At 42.1% G+C, this 19,340-nt stretch overlaps 4 protein-coding genes and 1 long non-coding RNA gene across 6 annotated transcripts; all 5 read right to left on the bottom strand.

The window, feature by feature from the left end:
• Positions 1-105: 105 nt before the first annotated feature.
• LOC142888940 (nuclear factor 7, ovary-like) lies at positions 106-12,038 on the bottom strand. The gene is made up of 3 exons (XM_076027445.1): positions 11,940-12,038; positions 10,671-11,745; positions 106-1,572 (listed from the first exon to the last, which is right to left on the bottom strand). Exons 1-2 carry the CDS (start codon positions 12,036-12,038, stop codon positions 10,714-10,716), a joined length of 1,131 nt encoding a protein of 376 aa, XP_075883560.1. The 3' UTR covers positions 106-1,572; positions 10,671-10,713.
• LOC142889114 (E3 ubiquitin-protein ligase TRIM35-like) lies at positions 1,216-5,619 on the bottom strand. Of its 2 annotated transcripts, XM_076027739.1 has the most exons (3): positions 5,590-5,619; positions 5,314-5,374; positions 1,216-3,671 (listed from the first exon to the last, which is right to left on the bottom strand). In XM_076027739.1, exon 3 carries the CDS (start codon positions 3,295-3,297, stop codon positions 1,807-1,809), a length of 1,491 nt encoding a protein of 496 aa, XP_075883854.1. In that variant the 5' UTR covers positions 3,298-3,671; positions 5,314-5,374; positions 5,590-5,619; the 3' UTR covers positions 1,216-1,806. The 2 variants fall into 2 exon arrangements, with proteins under 2 accessions (XP_075883854.1, XP_075883853.1); XM_076027738.1 differs by lacking the exon at positions 5,590-5,619 and having other exon boundaries at positions 5,314-5,574.
• LOC142889100 (nesprin-3-like) lies at positions 6,066-10,493 on the bottom strand. Its single transcript, XM_076027718.1, has 4 exons — positions 10,262-10,493; positions 9,086-9,271; positions 8,675-8,725; positions 6,066-7,242 (listed from the first exon to the last, which is right to left on the bottom strand). Exons 1-4 carry the CDS (start codon positions 10,280-10,282, stop codon positions 7,063-7,065), a joined length of 438 nt encoding a protein of 145 aa, XP_075883833.1. The 5' UTR covers positions 10,283-10,493; the 3' UTR covers positions 6,066-7,062.
• A 915-nt stretch (positions 12,039-12,953) lies between the features above and the next one.
• LOC142889101 (nuclear factor 7, brain-like) lies at positions 12,954-16,640 on the bottom strand. The gene is made up of 2 exons (XM_076027719.1): positions 14,017-16,640; positions 12,954-13,940 (listed from the first exon to the last, which is right to left on the bottom strand). Exon 1 carries the CDS (start codon positions 16,360-16,362, stop codon positions 14,875-14,877), a length of 1,488 nt encoding a protein of 495 aa, XP_075883834.1. The 5' UTR covers positions 16,363-16,640; the 3' UTR covers positions 12,954-13,940; positions 14,017-14,874.
• A 223-nt stretch (positions 16,641-16,863) lies between these two features.
• On the bottom strand, positions 16,864-18,146 carry LOC142889102 (uncharacterized). Its single transcript, XR_012926794.1, has 3 exons — positions 18,037-18,146; positions 17,807-17,821; positions 16,864-17,220 (listed from the first exon to the last, which is right to left on the bottom strand). It is a non-coding gene; the product is annotated as an uncharacterized LOC142889102 (long non-coding RNA).
• Between the last annotated feature and the right edge of the window lie 1,194 nt (positions 18,147-19,340).

The following is a 19,340-nucleotide window of genomic DNA, read 5'->3' on the forward strand; positions in this document are numbered from 1 at the left end:
AGAGGATTTATTCTACTTTCTGCCACACAGGAAGTCACCTGGTTTGAGCGTCCATTTCTCTGATGCTTCTGAAACCGACTGATCTTGTTTTTCTGTCTCATTCACTTTATTTTATTTTGAATCCTTTATTTTTTTGATTCAGATAGTTTCACTTCTCTCTGCTCTATCTTGTTGCTGTAATGATAAAAAATGTCCCCAATATGGAATAAATAAAGGCTTCGATTCCGTTCCATTTTGTTCCCTTCTGTTCTATTCTACGGTTGGAGCGCCCTCTGCTGCACTACTGGCAGAACTGCAGGAGAAATAGAACTAGAAGCCTTTATTAATGCCATATTGGGGGAACTTAGATAACTGTAGCAACAATACAGTGAAGAAAAGACAATTACATTAATCAAAAAGAAGTAAAGAAATAAAATTAAATATTTGTAGGGTAAGAAAGGAACAAAAAATGATGTAACTGAAAAGCACAAGTGATCAGTTTTCCAGATACGACGGTGAGATGAAAACTGGCTTCAACATATTGTGCAAATGGTGGCTGTTTATTGATCATAAAGTCTCATAGCGCAGCTTCCAGAGACAAGTTGTTTGTACCTATCAACGTCTAGGACGTCTTCAGGAGCGCCGCCTGCTGGACGATCCACAGCTTGAGAGACGAGGTGTCGCTGCCGCAGGAGAGCAGATGATTTCCACCTGCTGGATGAAACTGCGAGGACACGGCGGAGGAAGATGAGGAGGAGCAGGAGGAGGAAGAAGAAGAGAAGGTTGGACAAACCAACTAAGTGTGGCTCAACTCAGTGGCGTAGTCTAGATTATTCTAGTGGGATTATTCTACTGTGATTGACACACCTGTCAAACAAAACTTTCACGAAATAATGTGATTTTTATGGAAAAAGTGAAACCTTTACAGAATAACTTGATAGTTTCATGTAAAATCGGGAACATTATAACACAAAAAGATGAAACTGTCGCTAAAAATGACATGAGTATATTTTAAGGTTTATGTCAGACTATTCCCATAAAATCCATTTAACCCAAGGGGAACGAGCTTCTCATCAACCTTCCCCAAAACATCACCACACCTCCCGTGATGCCTTGCACCAACGCTACACAACGAATGCTATTTGGTTATCGAGAAAGAACATCACAAAAACAGAGCAAATCTTTTGACAAAACATTTTTTTGAAGGTGAAACTTTGTCGACAGGTTTCCCTCCAGTCACGACTGCACAAGACGTATTAAGGTAACACATTTTAAATCAGCTGGTAATGACAGAACAACATCTACAGCAAACATCTGATGTAGCATCTTTATCATGAGTCGGTTGAATCAGGAGGTTCCTGTCACATTTCTGACAGTCAAAGAAGCACAAAGATGAAAAAAATATCGAATAAGGATGAAGTTGATTTATACAACAATCTTCCCAACATGACCAATCGTGTGTTCTCACTAGTTTAAAGAACAAATATAGACAATTACAGTTTACAAATATCAATAATTCAATGATGAATTTCAGAAAACCTCTGATGGCTGAAAGATAAATGTTTTGAAGTGAGTGAGTTTGGTTTTTCTTTTCTCTCAAATAAATGGTTTATAAAAGCAAAAAACAAAACAACAACAATAATTGTCATTTCTACATGATTGATTGAAGACATTTTTCCATTGTCTATAACTGGTTTCAAATCATTTTCAAACTCGATCAAAGAGACAAATCCATTATGTTTTTGCAATTCCTAAGGTATTGGCGCTCGCGGGCATAAGTATTTCACATATATGCACCGAAACAGTGGATCTAAGTGTCAATAAATCTTAATCTAAATCTGAATCTGGATCTGAATCTGAATCCGAAACAGAAAGAAACTCCTCCTCAAACATCACTGAAAAATCTCTCTCACACATCCTGATGTCAGCAGTTTTCTGATCTCCTGCCTTTCCAACACCGAAACATGGGAAGAGTTTCTCAGTGAAAGTGTCTTCATAAGTGCAGATGTGAGTCTGGTCCACAGCGTCGTAGAAGGAAACCTTCCCCTGGTCAAAGTCCAGCTGGACTCTGAGTCTCTCCACACTCTTCTTCACCGTGAAAGTGTCACCAAGACCATGATAGTATTTTCCATTTTCATATAGTAAACACCAGAGTCCATATTCTGGTGAGGCAGATCCCTCATCCTTCCTGTCAGCTGACTCTTTAGCGACACCTATAGTCCACCAAGGATGAGCTCCCACCTCCACCTCCCAGCTGTGTTGTCCTGAGCTGAAACCTTCAGAACCCAGAACATCGGCATGTATAGTGTGTCTCTCTGGATTATCAGGAAGCTGCTGAGATGTTTTTCCTCTATTTCTCACACTGGTCAGGTCATCAGACAGGTGGAGCCAGCAGGCTGCAGTGTTTGGGTCCAGGATGACTGGACTGAAGTGGACCTGGTCCTTCATCTTCTGCCACACTGTGAAGGACAGGTTGCCCAGGTGTTTGGCCACGTTGATCAGTGCTCCTGGGAGCAGCTGTGGCTCTGAATGGGAGCACTGGTCTCTGGCTTTGCTCTGAAGGCCTTTATAACTGTTGAGGAAGACCATGGTGTCCTTCTGCTGCAGCTCCTCCTCAACAGCAGTGATGGTGCTGGACAGAGAAGACATCTTCTCCTGAATCTTCTCCATCTCTCTGATCACAGTCTTCCTCTTCTGCTCCTCTTCCTTCCTCAGAGCCGCCAGTCTGGACTCCTCTTCCTCTCTCAGGAAGAGGCGGAGCTTGTCAAACTCTGCTCTGATCTGCTTCTCTGTGGACGACGCCTGCTTCTTCAAGTGTCGAATCACTTGTTTGAATTTTAACTCAACTTCTCTGTATTTCTTCTTCTTGTCCTTTAAAGCTGTGAAGTTGGACTTCAGCTGCTCCTTCAGTCCTGGGACTGCTTCTTCCACAGGAACCACCTTGTGACCCTGGTGGAGAGAAAACTCACACACAGGGCACAGAGCTTTCTGCTCAACCTCACAGAACATTATGGACTCTGCTTTGTGTTTGCACAGCAGCTCCACCTTCACTGCTTCCACTGTCTCAGACGATCCAGACTGCTGGCTGTCAGCCAACGACTCAACCAGACGCTTCAGGGCAAAGTCTGGAGGCGGAAATTCCATTGAAGATTTTCTTCTACATACAGGACAGTTTTTGCTTTCATTCTTCTCCCAGAAGCTCTGCAGACACTTGGAGCAGAAGCTGTGGTTGCAGCTCAGAGTCACTGGGTCTTTGAAAGTCTCCAAACAAATTGAACAGTTGAGTAAACTTTCTACACAAGCTAATTTCTCTGCCATTTCAGCAGATATTCCGCCCAGCCAGATGGATTGAAATATTTATTTGCAGTTGGGAAAGTCAGACTCACCGACTCAGTCTGTGTCCTGTGGAACTGCAGATGAAAAACCTCCAATTGTTTTGCTCAAAGCAGATACTCTGCAATGCCAGCTAATGGCGTCTCAGCTCCTTGTAACAAGACGACTTCTCATCAACCGTTGCACTTTCCGCCTCAGCAGAGACCCCCAGACTTCCCTTGTCCCAGTCACCTCCTCCACCTCATTCAGTGGGACCCAAAGGCGTTCCCAGTCCAGCAGAGAGACCTTGTCCCTCTGGGGAGTCCTGGGTCTTCTTCAGGGTCTCTTCCTGGTGGGACAGAACACCTTTCCAGGAAAACCTAGATAAAGACATTAATAAAAGTGTATCATTGCAGTAGAATAAAATGCATTTGGTTTTCCTCCCTTTACAAAGGTTCTCACATTTTCATAAGAATCTCCATACATCAATAAGGGTCCCAGTGCTCCCAGTTAGCTGCCATCTTGCACCAGCATATTTCTAAGGAAGCCTGGTGTGGACAATCCAGCTGCCTTTCCTATGTAAATATACATTTGTAGCCACACATCTGCAATGTAAAAAATCCACACTGTTTGACCTCCACTGAATAATTAACTGCAGTCAAGGTCATTCAAAGTCATTGGACCTGGAATATTTGCATTCTTTGGAATGACAGTCAGTGTGACCTTTAACCTTAAATGCCAGTAAGGCCAAAGTGTTGCACTGGGCCGATTGGGACACAACTGAGTGTAACGGGTGTGTCTCTTGTGATGTTGTAAACATGCCCGTTAACTTGTGCATCTTGCGTTGTGTTCATGGAGACATGGACTCAGGTTGCAGTGTTTGCTGCCACTTTCATTGAACGCAGCACAGAGTGTATGAAGAGACAAATGAACACAGACTGTGATGCCAGGATGACTGAAGTTGGCACCACATTCACTGCGGTGCTGCTTAAGTTTCGATTCCACCTTAAAAAATAGTTCCGCGATTAAACCACTAGATGTCAGTGTTTATTCCAACACTGTTCAATATAAAAAATAAATAAATCACTATGTCTTTGTTGACGAGGATTTCTGACTAAATTATTATTATCATTGGAAAGCCCGGGAGCTCTACTTTCACAATCAGCTGAAACATTTCATGGGAAATCATTTTTGCCTTTTGGGGGACTCCAAAGTAGCAACTTTGCCATCCAGTATTTTTTCTCATCTTTGACAAGGATTATTTCAAAAACTATAGAGTAGAAATGGACATGCGAGGTATCATTGTAAAGCATGCAAGCTCTACTATCACAACCAGTTGACATATTTCACAATTGACCTGAAAAACTGAAAATTATCATCATGTCAATGGCAAAGTTGTCAAATTTGGAGTCCCCCCAAAAGGTCAAAAATGATTTCCCATATTGTATGTCAACTGATTGTGATAGAAGAGCTCCCAGGCTGTACGATGATACCTCACATGTAAATATCTATTGTATAATTCTGGAAATAATCCAACTGAAAAACCGAAAAATATCATGTCAATAACAAATTGTTAACTTTGGAGTCCCCCAAAAGGCCAAAAAATTTCCCTTGAAATCTTTCAGTCGATTGTGATAGTAGAGCTCCCAGGCTGTACGATGATACCTCATATGTCCATTTATACTGTATAATTTTTTGGGGGGGGAATCCACCTCAACATAGACATAATGATATGCTGAATTGTATATGTTGAGGTGTTGGGATAGGCACAGCCCTCTAGCGGTCAAATTGAGGATTTCTTTTTTTTCTTTTTTTCAAGTGGAATCGAAACGTAAGAAGCACCGCGGCGAAAGTGGTGCCAACTTCAGCGTTGTACGCGAGGTGTGGCTGACATTGCAGTCCTCTGCTCTCAGTGGGCGCAGCACAGACTGAGACATAAAATAATAACATTCAATTCAATAAAATATTCTTCAAAGTTATTTATAAAACAGAAGCAATACATAGAACTCCCAATCTCCATACCTGTATGAAGAGACAAATGAACGCAGACTGTGATGCGAGGTGTGGCTGACACTGCAGGCCTCTGTCAGCAACACACATACACACACATGAGAAAAAGCTCCAGAAAGAAAAGTGTACTAGCGATCAAAATAACGAGGCACGTCTGCAACATTCTCCACACGAAACACACCCCGGACATTTCACACTCTTCATTTATCTCATCTACATATATATTTATAAACACGTAACAGGTTCACTAAAACCAAGTAGAACCGGAAAGGAGAAGTCGAAACCGACCTGCTGTCAGTGGGCGCAACACAGACTGACAGCGTCCAAACTTTTGCGCGGAGTAAGCGGCACCTTCTTAAAGGGACAGTACCGATTTTACGTCTCTGTCGCTTCCTCCGTTGAACTAGAAAATAAAATAAAACAAAAATAAATAAGAATAAAAGTAAAAATAAAAATAAAAATAAAAATACAATAAAGTAAAGTAAAGTAAGGATTTTGATGACATTTCAGAAGATCAAAACAAAAGAAAATTTATACCCTGGTTAGATGAGCTTTATTGAACATCTTGAAAAGAGCAGAACCACACAACCACAGAGTTGCCAGTATTTATATACGATATGTTTTCAGACAGTACTTTGCAGCCGATCATTTGCAAACCTCTGAGGTTTTTCATCTGTGGCTCTCAAGGTAAAAGAAGTGCAGTCAATAGATTTCCAGACTGAACTTGACTGTACTATTACTGCATCAGGATAAATAAAAGAACCTTCAATGATAATGACAGAGCTTTATTTATTGTTTTCTCATCATTAAGATAATACATATAATACATCAGCAGAATATGCACGGATGGAAGAAACAAGAGAATAAATCCCCACCTGTGGATTTCAGACAGTAACAGCTGAGCACATGCAGTATTTTAACATGGCAAGTCAAAGTACTCAAAGTACTACGACCCTTCTGTCATTAATATCCAGCCGTTTTCCCCTCTGATGACGTCACACCTCACGCCAAATGTCATGTTACATATCAGCTGATTAAAAACACTTACACAAACGATGCAAAGCGTTGCACTGCTTCACTCAATGGACGCGTGAAGGCCAGAACAACAGAGGGCGCCAGAGAGCAACATTATTTGTCCGTGTAAAGTGAGAGTAGTGGAGCGTGTTTTCAGGAGCACAAGGAAGAAATGAAAGAAAGAAAGAAAGAAAGAATGAAAGACAGAAGAGTGAAGGCAAAATGATTTGGTTTACAGGAGAAGTGACTGTTTTTAAAAGTGTTTGAACCCACACGAGCGTCTGAGGGGGATACTGTAGTTTCAGAGAATATTGCAGTATCATCCTGACTTCTTAGTACTGAACCAAATGAATATGGTGGAAAATAGCAAGTGTCAAAAGAAGAGAAAGAATTGATGGGTAAGATTTCTGGGAGAGTTTTAGCTGTTAAAACCTGCTGGAAGATGATTGACAGGTGGTTTGTCTTTGCAAAATGTTCATGTCACTCTGATATGTTGGTGTAAAGTACTTTAGTAGAGTATATTCTACTTCAGATATCACAGTTGTACGTATTTATTTCATTTTCAGTAAACCTTAAACCAGATAAAACAGCAGTTGTGAGTCCTAGAGTTGAAAGTGGAACACAGACAATGAAAAAACCTTGAATAATAATGATGATATTGACGATGATAATGATGATGATGAATGTCGTTCAGATATAAATGCTTTTTTTTTTTTTTTGGTTTTATGTCCCTTTGAGGACCTTCCTCTAGGTGGGTGGAGGTCCTTGGTAGCGCAGCATGATGTTGAAGGAGCGCGCGAAGTTGTTGTGGCAGGAGCAGCTGTGTGCTTGGTCTACGAAGGGCAGCAGCAGCAGCAGCAGCAGCGCCAGCAGGAGGAGCCAGAGAGGCAGCGCCAGCCGACACACCCTCCGCAGCAGCGAGGGCCTCTGCAGGGAGCAGCACAGCCACTGGTCACACAGGGTATTACAACACGGAATTAACACTGAAAAACAGCTCAGTGAGAGTGTTGTTTTTGGCAGGCATTTTAGATTTAGTTTTAGTCATAGTCTTTTGGACGAAATGCTACTTTGTTTTAGTCACATTTTAGTCATTTTGTATCCTTGGTAGTTTTAGTCTAGTTTTAGTCGACTAAAACTGAAAAGGTTTTCGTCACATTTTCGTCATTTTGCATCTTTAATAGTTTTAGTCGACTAAAACTCAAATACATTTTAGTCAATTTTTTGTCCAGGTTCAGTTAGTTTTTTTAAAAAGATGTTTATCAATAAGGCCAAAATTACATTGAATCCAAAAGTTGACAGGTCATATGAAGTGCAATTGAATTCATAAAGCAGTTCATTCGCCTAACCCTTTTGTAAAATAACTCATTCCTTACCACCACTTACCAGATTGATATCTCTCTAGCCTAGACTTCCTAATTGAGTGGAATCTGTTTATTATTATACTCTACAAGTTAAGAGACAAAAGATTCGTTCTTTGGTTTTATTTTTGAGAACCATCAAAAGTGCAATCACAAAGTCATAAAAACAGATAACACTAGGTAATCAGAGGGGCACACGCACACGCACACGCACACACACACACACACACACACACACAGGCACACACGCACACACGTACACACGGACACACGCACATAGGCACACACGCACACGCACACACAGGATTTGCATCTGATGTCACCTTCATACGGAAGACAGTGCACCGTTTGTGGCCAGAACTCTGTAACGTGACTCACGTACCCTTGTGGCTTTAGCCTGAAGGCTATAAGGCTCGGCGTGCAATAATAAAACATAACATCGCACAATAACTAACTTTAGCCCGTCGAAGCAACGCAGCTAGCCACCCGTCCCGTTTTCCCCAGAATTGTTCTCTTTTTTTCACCACCTGTCCCGGGAAAAATGAAATCTCTCCCGGGACATAATTTGTCCCGTTTTTTAGGGAAAATGACAAATTTTGATTTCCGTCTGTGGTCTAGATAGGGTTGCCAACCCTCCCGTAAAATACGCGATTGTCCCGTATTTGGCAACTAAAAAACCTGTCCCGTAATGAACTGATACGGGACGCACTTCACTTTGTCCCGTATATTTCGGGGACGCCTCCGCCCCCCTGTCGTCGGCAGACTTGAGAAATCGGAACCCCGCCACCCCCGAGATGTCCTGGATTTGAAATTCTCGGAGGTGGCAACCCTACGTGCAACACAAACGTTTTCGTCTAGTCTCGTGAACGAAAACGCACATTCGTCAATGTCACGTCTTCGTCTCCAAAAAAAGGGGTGTTGACGAAATTATTTCGTCAACGTCATCGTCAACGAAAACAACACTGGACTGAAATGTTTTCTAATCATAAATATTCTCTTACCTTCTGCACCTTTGACGGGACGAGCAGCTCCTCTGCTTTGGCTCCAACTTTCTGGAGGACAGAAGATGAAGAACCACTTAGAACAACTTTGAAACTGCTGGGACAAATCAAATCAAATCAAATCAAATCAAATCAAAGCAGCACCTTCTGTAGATTGAAATGCAACACAAGGTTCTCCACAACACAACACAGAGAGGCAGGTAACACAACAACACACACATGACAATAGTCCAGCCATGGGCAAACTACAGCCCGGGGGCCGTTCCCCCCCCTCACCCTCCGACCTGGTGGTCTGGTGGGTCTCCAGATGGTCCAGAGCTCCTCCAGACCACCAGGCCTGAGGAACCTCCAGCTCATGGTGCTTTCTACTCGGTCCACCAGTTCCAGTTGGAACCCGTCGCCCTTCCTCACCTTGGCTTTGGTTCTCTTCCTGACCTGCGTCACCTCCTTCAGCTTGGACTTGTGTAGCATCCAGCGGTAGCGCAGGTCCTCCAGGTCCTCCTGGGCTTCCTGAGAACCTTCAGCCTGGCTGGAGGTTCTGGACTGGAGCAGCAGCTGGAACTGCTCCTGACCCCAGGCTGCTCTGCTCCTCAGAGCCTGTAGAGGCGCCGTAGCACACACCTTCAGGTTACACACAGCTTAGCCTCCTTTGTTTTAGCCATGTACTTCGGTCTGTGCAGCCAAATTAAATGCTACGTTTACAGTGGCCAATATTAGTGAGAAGCTTCAAATTATTACATGAACATCATGTCGAGAAAAAGAAGTATAAACACAATAGACAGAATAAATAGTGACCAGGTGGTGGGGTATGTAGGCTGTATAATATGGACCTGTGCAGAATAGGGCTCTGATGCTGGTGACGGTGTAATCAGTGGCAGCAGGGAGGTGAGGGGTTAACTGGCGTTTAACAGTCTGTTCAAGTATCTTGGTCGTCTTTACATTCTTGTTCTGTCAATAAACGACCCAGTTCGTCATTTGTCTGCGTAAATTCCTTTTGCGATCCGCTGAAGTCAAGACGGACTTTATTCATCACAATGTCAACATTTGCGTCATCTTCCATGAACGTTTTGATTTCATTTTCCAGACTTGTTAGCCGGGACAACTTGTACCTGCGAGCGTTTTTTAGTTTTGTTATCTGCTCTGCTACTGCTTTCTCAGTCATCTTTACTGCCCTTTTTCCGCTGTCGTGCCGGGGTACATTCCATTCATTCATTCATTCATTCATTCATTCATTCATTCCGGAGCCGGATGCAGTTGGCACTTTCGGGTAGTAAATAAATGATCGAACTTACAGATTGACGTCATCTCATTAACAAACCACCATTTGCCCATCGGGAGTTCCTTTTCGAGCCAAGCCAGTCCACTATTCCATTTTCCACAGCAAAATTCTTTTGACTAAAGTGTTGTTCCACGGTCTTCATTTTCGTAGAAGCTCTTTACCTTTGATGCTCGGGTGTCTTCAATGTCTGTCCGTCGTACCAGCACCACTACATCAATTAAAGATAAATCATGAAATGGTCCTCTAAAGCAAATTATTTATAAAATTATTTATATACTGAAATAAAATGTACATTTAGGCACCTACACCTGGTAATGACAGAACAACATCTACAGCAAACATCTGATGCAGCATCTTCATCATGAGTCGGTTGAATCAGGAGGTTCCTGTCACATTTCTGACAGTCAAAGAAGTACAAAGATGAAAAAAATGTCCAATAAGGATGAAGTTGATTTTTACAACAATCTTCCCAACATGACCAATCGTGTGTTCTCACTAGTTTAAATAACAAAAATAGACAATTACAGTTTACAAATATCAATAATTAAATGATGAATTTCAGAAAACCTCTGATGGCTGAAAGATAAATGCTTTGAAGTGAGTGAGTTTGGTTTTTTTTTTCTCTCAAATAAATGGTTTATAAAAGCAAAAAATAAGCAAAACAATCATTGTCATTTCTACATGATTGATTGAAGACATTTTTCCATCGTCTATAACTGGTTTCAAATCATTTTCAAACATGTGAATCTCAATCAAAGACTCAAAACAGCCTGAACCTCTTCTTGGCATAGAGCCACCCTGGTAGCATCGAGCATCGCTGACAGCTGGCGTCCTTCTCAAAAATCTGAAAAAAATCTCTCTCACACATCCTGATGTCAGCAGTTTTCTGATCTCCAGCCTTTCCAACACCGAAATATTGGAGGAGTTTCTCAGTGAAAGTGTCTCTATGAGTGTAGATGTGAGTCTGGTCCACAGCGTCGTAGAAGGAAACCTTCCCCTGGTCAAAGTCCAGCTGGACTCTGAGTCTCTCCACACTCTTCTTCACCGTGACAGCGCTAGAACCATTAGAATATTTTCCATTTCTATGGCATAAACACCAGAGTCCATATTTTGGTGAGGCAGATATCTCACCCTTCCTGTCAGATGACTCTTTAGCAACACCTATATTCCAGTCTGGATGATCTCCCACCTCCACCTCCCAGTTGTGTTGTCCTGAGCTGCAACCTACAGAACCCAGAACTGCGGTATATCCAGTGTGTCTCTCTGGATTATCAAGAAGCTGCAGAGATGTTTCTCCTCTATTTCTCACACTGGTCAGGTCATCAGACAAGTGGAGGCAGGGGTTTGCAGTGTTTGGGTCCAGGATGACTGGACTGAAGTGGACCTGGTCCTTCATCTTCTTCCACACTGTGAAGGACAGGTTGCCCAGGTGTTTGGCCACGTTGATCAGTGCTCCTGGGAGCAGCTGTGGCTCTGACTGGGAGCACTGGTCTCTGGCTCTGCTCTGAAGGCCTTTATAACTGTTGAGGAAGACCATGGTGTCCTTCTGCTGCAGCTCCTCCTGAACAGCAGTGACGGTGCTGGACAGAGAAGACATCTTCTCCTGAATCTTCTCCATCTCTCTGATCACAGTCTTCCTCTTCTGCTCCTCTTCCTCCCTCAGAGCCGCCAGTCTGGACTCCTCTTCCTGAGAGAGGAAGAGGCGGAGCTTGTCAAACTCTGCTCTGATCTGCTTCTCTGTGGACGACGCCTGCTTCTCCAAGAGTTCAATCACTTGTTTCACCTTGTGACCCTGTTGGGGAGAAAACTCAAAGCCAGGGTGCAGAGCGTTCTGCTCATCCTCACAGAACATTTTGGTCTCATTTTGGTTTGGGGTTGGGGGGGGCGGTGAAAAGAACGCATAGAAATAAGCAAAACACCAACAGTGATAATAAGAAAAACTAAAAAGAGCACTACGATCTTTTTTTTGTGTTTGCACAGCAGCACCTTCACTGCTTCCACCTTCTCAGACCATCCAGACTGCTGGCTGTCAGCAAACAAGTCGGCCAGTTTCTTCAGGACAAAGTTCGGCACCGGAAATTCCATTGAGGATTTTCTTCTACATACGGGACAGTCTTTGCTGTCATTCTTCTCCCAGAAGCTCTGCAGACACTTGGAGCAGAATTTTATTTTATAGTCGACTGATCATGCTCTTTATTCCCCCCCAAACTGTTAAAGTTGCACTTGGCACTATGACAATTTTTCATCCTGTCAGCCTTGCACTATGTAAAAAATGGCCGCTTATTTAATTTTCTATTGTTTGTATTATTTTTATTTTAGTTATTGCATGCTTCTATTATATGTACATTACTCAGTTGACTGGAGCCCTGTTACAAAAAGAATTTCCCTCGGGATAAATAAAGTATTTCTGATTCTGATTCTGATTCTGATGAGCTTTATTGAACATCTTGAAAAGAGCAGAACCACACAACCACAGAGTTGCCAGTATTTATTGAAGCTTCTACACCAGATACTTGACAGCTCGCTGTAATATACAGATAAAAACTACATCATATGCAGTCATACAGGATTGTGATGATATGTTTTCACACAGTACTTGCAGCCAATCGTTTGCAAACCTCTGAGGTTTTTCATCTGTGGCTCTCATCTAAACACAATAGACAGAATAAACAGTGACCAGGTGGTGGGGTATGTAGGCTGTAGGCTGTATAATATGGACCTGTGCAGAATAGGGCTCTGATGCTGGTGACGGTGTAATCAGTGGCAGCAGGGAGGTGGGGGGTTAACTGGCGTTTAACAGTCTGATGGCCAGGGGGAAGTCACTGTTGGTCAATCTGGTTGTTCTGCAGCAGATACTGCAGAAACTTCTGCCAGATGCCAGCAGACGGGAGAACAGACCATGGTTAGGGTGGGTGGGGTCTGACAGGATGCAGTGGGCTCTGGACAGGCATCGGCTATCTGCAAAGTGGCAGATGGCAGATAGCAGAGAGCCTTGATGTCTTTGTCATTCATAGTTTGACTTCTCTTTGCTTTATATCGTTGCTGTTATGATGAAAATGTCCCCAATGTGGGATTAATAAAGGCTTCTATTGCGTTCTATTTTGTATTTCCTTGCTGTTCTATTCTATGGTTGGAGCGCCCTCTGCTGCATTGGAGGAAGAACTGCAGTAACAGCAGCGGTAAGTGAACCAGCAGCAGTATTAATATAATAATAATAATAAGTCATTATTTAGAGGTGAAACAGCTCCACCTTGAGCGACAACAACAACAATAATAAATAATAATCAAAGTGATCAACTTTGATCACAGTTTGTGTCTTTTAAAAACTTTGAAACTTAGTGCACAAATGTAGCAAAAAGTTTTTAGAAAAATAAATATTCCAGTAAAGTATGAATACCTGAAGAATCTACTGAGGTCACTGAATATTTGTACTTTGAGGTCGACCATCGTTCACTGGGAAACTCCATCAGCTTCAAAACCTTATGAAAAAAAATGACAAAATCAAAACACAAACTGAGTTTCATCTGGATGCAGTGAGAGACTGTATGAGCGCCGCAAACACGGAGTTAATCCATATCATTAAATGAGGGGTGCAATAGTGACAGGCAGGTAGAATAAGATGGTTGGAAGTGACAGGATGACTGTGGCCTCCTCATTGAACTGGACACAGGTGACTTCCTGTGGGGATCATCTCACTCATTGACCTTCATTGAAAAGTGAAAATGCTAATATGACAATAAGAAGCATCAACAATTACAATTTTATGATGCTGGGCTGGGGGTGTCGGGGGTGTGGGGGGGAGTCCCGAATCTGTTTCCAAAAAACAATAAAATGAACTTTGATTCATTAATACATTGTAAACACATTATTTGTGATTGCAAGTTTATTCTGAAAGTCTTTGTTAACTAATCTGAAGTAGATTTTCTTTTCAAGGTATCTGTTCTTTACTTGAGTATTTATTTTTTTGACAACTTTTTACTACGACTCCTTTCAGTAGCACTTTACTGCCACGCCAGGAAAAACAACAGGGCTCAGTATGACGGAATTCCATGAAAGGTTTCACGTCAAAACAAAACTTTCACGAAATAGCGTGAGTTTGATGTAAAAAGTGAAACTTTTACAAAATAACTTGATAGTTTTGTGTAAAATCGTGAACATTTTAACGTTAAAAGATGAAACTTTCATTAAATAACATGATTATTTTACAATTTATGTCAGACTATTCCCATAATATCAATGTTACCCAAGGGGAACGACCTTCTCATCAACCCTCAACCTTCCCCCAAAAACATCACTACACCTCCCATGATGCCTTGCACCAACGCTACACAACGCATGCTGTTTGTCAGTCACGGCTGCACAAGACGTATTAATGCAACACATTTTAAATCAGCTGGTAATGACAGAACAATATCTACAGCAAACATCTGATGTAGCATCTTCATCATGAGTCGGTTGAATCAGGAGGTTCCTGTCACATTTCTGACAGTCAAAGAAGCACAATGATGAAAAAAAAATATCCAATAAGGATGAAGTTGATTTATACAACAATCTTCCCAACATGACCAATTGTGTGTTCTCACTAGTTTAAATAACAAAAAAGACTACAACAGTTTACAAATATCAATAATTCAGTTCATGTCTAATTGGTTTTGAAGTCAATGATGAATTTCGGTTTTTCTTTTCTCTCCCAAATCAATGGTTTGTAAAAGCAAAAAACAAACAAAAAACAATCATTGTAATTTCTACATGATTGATTGAAGACATTTTTCCATTGTCTATAACTGGTTTCAAATCATTTTCAAACTCAATCAAAGAGTCAAATCCATCATGTTTTTGCAATTCTTAATGTATTGGAGCTCACGGGCATAAGTATTTCACATGTATGCACCTAAACAGGGGATCTAAGTGTCAATAAATCTTAATCTGAATCTGAATCTGGATCTGAATCTGATTCCGAAACAGAAAAAAACTCCTTCTCAAACATCACTGAAAAATCTCTCTCACACATCCTGATGTCAGCAGTTTTCTGATCTCCAGCCTCTCCAACACTGAAAAATGGGAAGAGTTTCTCAGTGAAAGTGTCTTCAAGAGTGTAGATGTGAGTCTGGTCCACAGCGTCGTAGAAGGAAACTTTCCCCTGGTCAAAGTCCAGCTGGACTCTGAGTCTCTCCACACTCTTCTTCACCATGTCAGTGTCACCACTAACATCAGTGTATTCTCCATTTTCATATGGTAAACACCAGAGTCCATATTTTGGTGAGGCATATATCTCACCCTTCCTGTCAGCTGACTCTTTAGCGACACCTATAGTCCACCAAGGATGATCTCCCACCTCCACCTCCCAGCTGTGTTGTCCTGAGCTGAAACCTTCAGAACCCACAACATTGGCATATCTAGTGTGTCTCTCTGGATTATCAGGAAGCTGCTGAGGTGTTTCTCCATATCTCACACTGGTCAGGTCATCAGACAGGTGGAGCCAGCAGTGTGCAGTGTTTGGGTCCAGGATGACTGGACTGAAGTGGACCTGGTCCTTCATCTTCTGCCACACTGTGAAGGACAGGTTGCCCAGGTGTTTGGCCACGTTGATCAGTGCTCCTGGGAGCAGCTGTGGCTCTGACTGGGAGCACTGGTCTCTGGCTCTGCTCTGAAGGCCTTTATAACTGTTGAGGAAGACCATGGTGTCCTTCTGCTGCAGCTCCTTCTCAACAGCAGTGATGGTGATGGACAGAGAAGACATCTTCTCCTGAATCTTCTCCATCTCTCTGATCACAGTCTTCCTCTTCTGCTCCTCTTCCTCCCTCAGAGCCGCCAGTCTGGACTCCTCTTCCTCTCTCAGGAAGAGGCGGAGCTTGTCAAACTCTGCTCTGATCTGCTTCTCTGTGGACGACGCCTGCTTCTCCAAGTGTTGAATCACTTGTTTGAATTTTAACTCAACTTCTCCGTATTTCTTCTTCTTGTCCTTTAAAGCTGTGAAGTTGGACTTCAGCTGCTCCTTCAGTCCTGGGACTGCTTCTTCCACAGGAACCACCTTGTGACCCTGGTGGAGAGAAAACTCACACACAGAGCAGAGAGCTTTCTGCTCAACCTCACAGAACATTATGGTCTCTGCTTTGTGTTTGCACAGCAGCTCCACCTTCACTGCTTCCACTGTCTCAGACGATCCAGACTGCTGGCTGTCAGCCAACGACTCAACCAGTTCCTTCAAGACAAAGTTCACCAGTGGAAATTCCATTGAGGATTTTCTTCTACATACAGGACAGTTTTTGCTTTCATTCGTCTCCCAGAAGGTCTGCAGACACTTGGAGCAGAAGCTGTGGGTGCAGCTCAGAGTCACTGGGTCTTTGAAAGTCTCTAAACAAACTGAACAGTTGAGTAAACTTTCTACACGAGCTAATTTCTCTGCCATTTCAGCAGATATTCCTCCCAGCCAGATGGATTGAAATATTTATTTGCAGTTGGGAAAGTCAGACTCACCGACGCAGTCTGTGTCCTGTGGAACTGCAGATAAAAAACCTCCAATTGTTTTGCTCAAAGCAGATACTCTGCAATGCCAGCTAATGGCGTCTCAGCTCCTTGTAACAAGATGATTTCTCGTCAACCTTTGCACCTTCCGCCTCAATAAATGACGCCTGCAGGGTCTCTTCCTGGTGGGACAGAACACCTTTCCAGGAAAACCTAGATAAAGACATTAATAAAAGTGTATCATTGCAGTAGAATAAAATTCATTTGGTTTTCCTCCCTTCACAAAGGTTCTCACATTTTTATAAGAATCTCCATACATCAATAAGGGTCCCAGTGCTCCCAGTTAGCTGCCATCTTGCACCAGCATGTTTCTAAGGAAGCCTGGTGTGGACAATCCAGCTGCCTTTCCTATGTAAATATACATTTGTAGCCACACATCTGCAATGTAAAAAATCCACACTGTTTGACCTCCACTGAATAATTACCTGCAGTCAAGGTCATTCAAAGTCATTGGACCTGGAATATTTGCATTCTTTGGAATCACAGTCAGTGTGACCTTTAACCTTAAATGCCAGTAAGGCCAAAGTGCTGCATTGGGCCGATTGGGACACAACTGAGTGTAACGGGTGTGTCTCTTGTGATGTTGTAAACATGCCCGTTAACTTGTGCATCTTGCGTTGTGTTCATGGAGACATGGACTCAGGTTGCAGTGTTTGCTGCCACTTTATTCCTGGCTTTCATTGAACGCAGCACAGGCTGTATGAAGAGACAAATGAACACAGACTGTGATGCCAAGGACGACCTGAAGGTGGCACCACATTCACTGCGGTGCTGCTTAAGTTTCGATTCCACCTTGAAAAAATAGTTCCGCGATTTGACCACTAGATGGCAGTGCTTATTCCAACACCGTTCAATATAAAAAATAAATAAATCACTATGTCTTTGTTGACGAGGATTTCTGACTAAATTATTATTATCATTGGAAAGCCTGGGAGCTGTACTTTCACAATCAGCTGAAACATTTCACAGGAAATCATTTTTGGCCTTTTTGGGGACTCCAAAGTAGCAACTTTGCCATTGACAGTATGATATTTTTCAGTTTTTCAGGTGGATTATATCCAGAATTATATAGTAGAAATGGACATGTGAGGTATCATCGTAATGCCTGGGAGCTCTCCTATCAAAATCAGACATATTTCAAAATCCACCTGAATAATAGCCAATGATACCTCACATGTCAATTTCAACCGTATAATTTTTGAAAGAAAATCCACCTCAACATAGACATAATGATACACTGAATTTTATATGTTGAAAAGTGTAATCGAAACTTAAGAAGCACCGCGGCGAATGTGGTGCCAACTTCAGCGTCGTATGCGAGGTGTGACTGACACTGCAGGCCTCTGTCAGCAACACACATACACACACATGAGAAAAAGCTCCAGAAAGAAAAGTGTCCTACCGACCTAAATAACGAGGCACGTCTGCAACATTCTCCACACGAAACACACCCCGGACATTTCACACTCTTCATTTATCACTCCTACATATATATTTATAAACACGTAACAGGTTCACTAAAACCAAGTAGAACCGGAAAGGAGAAATCGAAACCGACCTGCTGTCAGTGGGCGCAGCACAGACTGACAGCGTCAAAACTTTCGCGCGGAAGAAGCGACAGCTTCTTAAAGGGACAGTACCGATTGTACGTCTCTGTCGCTTCCTCCGTTGAACTAGAAAATAAAATAAAATAAAAATAAAAATAAAACAAACAAAAAATAAATAAATAAAAAATATATAATAAGGATTTTGATGACATTTCAGAAGATCAAAACAAAAGAAAATGTATACCCTGGGTACATGAGCTTTATTGAACATCTTGAAAAGAGCAGAACCACACAACCACAGAGTTGCCAGTATTTATTGAAGCTTCTACGCCAGATACTTGACAGCTCGCTGTAATATACAGATAAAAACTACATCATATGCAGTCATACAGGATTGTGATGATATGTTTTCAGACAGTACTTTGCAGCCGATCATTTGCAAACCTCTGAGGTTTTTCATCTGTGGCTCTCAAGGTAAAAGAAGTGCAGTCAATAGATTTCCAGACTGAACTTGACTGTACTATTACTGCATCAGGATAAATAAAAGATCCTTCAATGATAACGACAGAGCTTTATTTATTGTTTTCTCATCATTAAGATAATACATATAATACATCAGCAGAATATGCACGGATGGAAGAAACAAGAGAATAAATCCCCACCTGTGGATTTCACACAGTAACAGCTGAGCACATGCAGTATTTTAACATGGCAAGTCAAAGTACTCAAAGTACTACGACCCTTCTGTCATTAATATCCAGCTGCTTTCCCCTCTGATGACGTCACACCTCACGCCAAATGTCATGTTACATATCAGCTGATTAAAAACACTGATACACAAACGATGCACAGCGCTGCACTGCTTCACTCAATGGACGCGTGAAGGCCAGAACAACAGAGGGCGCCAGAGAGCAACAGTATTTGTCCGTGTAAAGTGAGAGAAGTGGAGCGTGTTTTCAGGAGCACAAGGAATAAAAGAAAGAAAGAAAGAGAGACAGAAGAGTGAAGGCAAAATGATTTGGTTTCCAGGAGAAGTGACTGTTTTTAAAAGTCTTTGAGCCCACACGAGCGTCTGAGGGGGATACTGTAGTGTCAGAGAATATTGCAGTATCATCCTGCCTTCTTAGTACTGAACCAAATGAATATGGTGGAAAATAGCAAGTGTCAAAAGAAGAGAAAGAATTGATGGGTGAGATTTCTGGGAGAGTTTTAGCTGTTAAAACCTGCTGGAAGATGATTGACAGGTGGTTTGTCTTTGCAAAATGTTCATGTCACTCTGATATGTTGGTGTAAAGTACTTTAGTAGAGTATATTC

This window comes from Nelusetta ayraudi, unplaced genomic scaffold (genome assembly GCF_046127955.1).
Source record: "Nelusetta ayraudi isolate G7.1 ecotype Tasmania unplaced genomic scaffold, CSIRO-AGI_Nayr_v1 ptg000021l, whole genome shotgun sequence".
Classification (NCBI taxonomy): domain Eukaryota; kingdom Metazoa; phylum Chordata; class Actinopteri; order Tetraodontiformes; family Monacanthidae; genus Nelusetta; species Nelusetta ayraudi.

Excerpts from the sequence above, each read along its gene's own strand:
- LOC142889114 (XM_076027739.1), bottom strand. The coding sequence starts at position 3,297 with ATGGCAGAGAAATTAGCTTGTGTAGAAAGTTTACTCAACTGTTCAATT.
- LOC142889100 (XM_076027718.1), bottom strand. The coding sequence starts at position 10,282 with ATGTTGTTCTGTCATTACCAG. Across the intron at positions 8,726-9,085 it reads GGAAGAGAACCAAAGCCAAG|AAAGTTGGAGCCAAAGCAGA; the intron begins GTGAGGAAGGGC and ends TCTGTCCTCCAG. Across the intron at positions 7,243-8,674 it reads TCCCGTCAAAGGTGCAGAAG|AGGCCCTCGCTGCTGCGGAG; the intron begins GTAAGAGAATAT and ends TGCTCCCTGCAG.
- LOC142888940 (XM_076027445.1), bottom strand. The coding sequence starts at position 12,038 with ATGGAATTTCCGGTGCCGAACTTTGTCCTGAAGAAACTGGCCGACTTG. Across the intron at positions 11,746-11,939 it reads AGAAGGTGGAAGCAGTGAAG|GGTCACAAGGTGAAACAAGT; the intron begins GTGCTGCTGTGC and ends TCTCCCCAACAG.
- LOC142889101 (XM_076027719.1), bottom strand. The coding sequence starts at position 16,362 with ATGGCAGAGAAATTAGCTCGTGTAGAAAGTTTACTCAACTGTTCAGTT.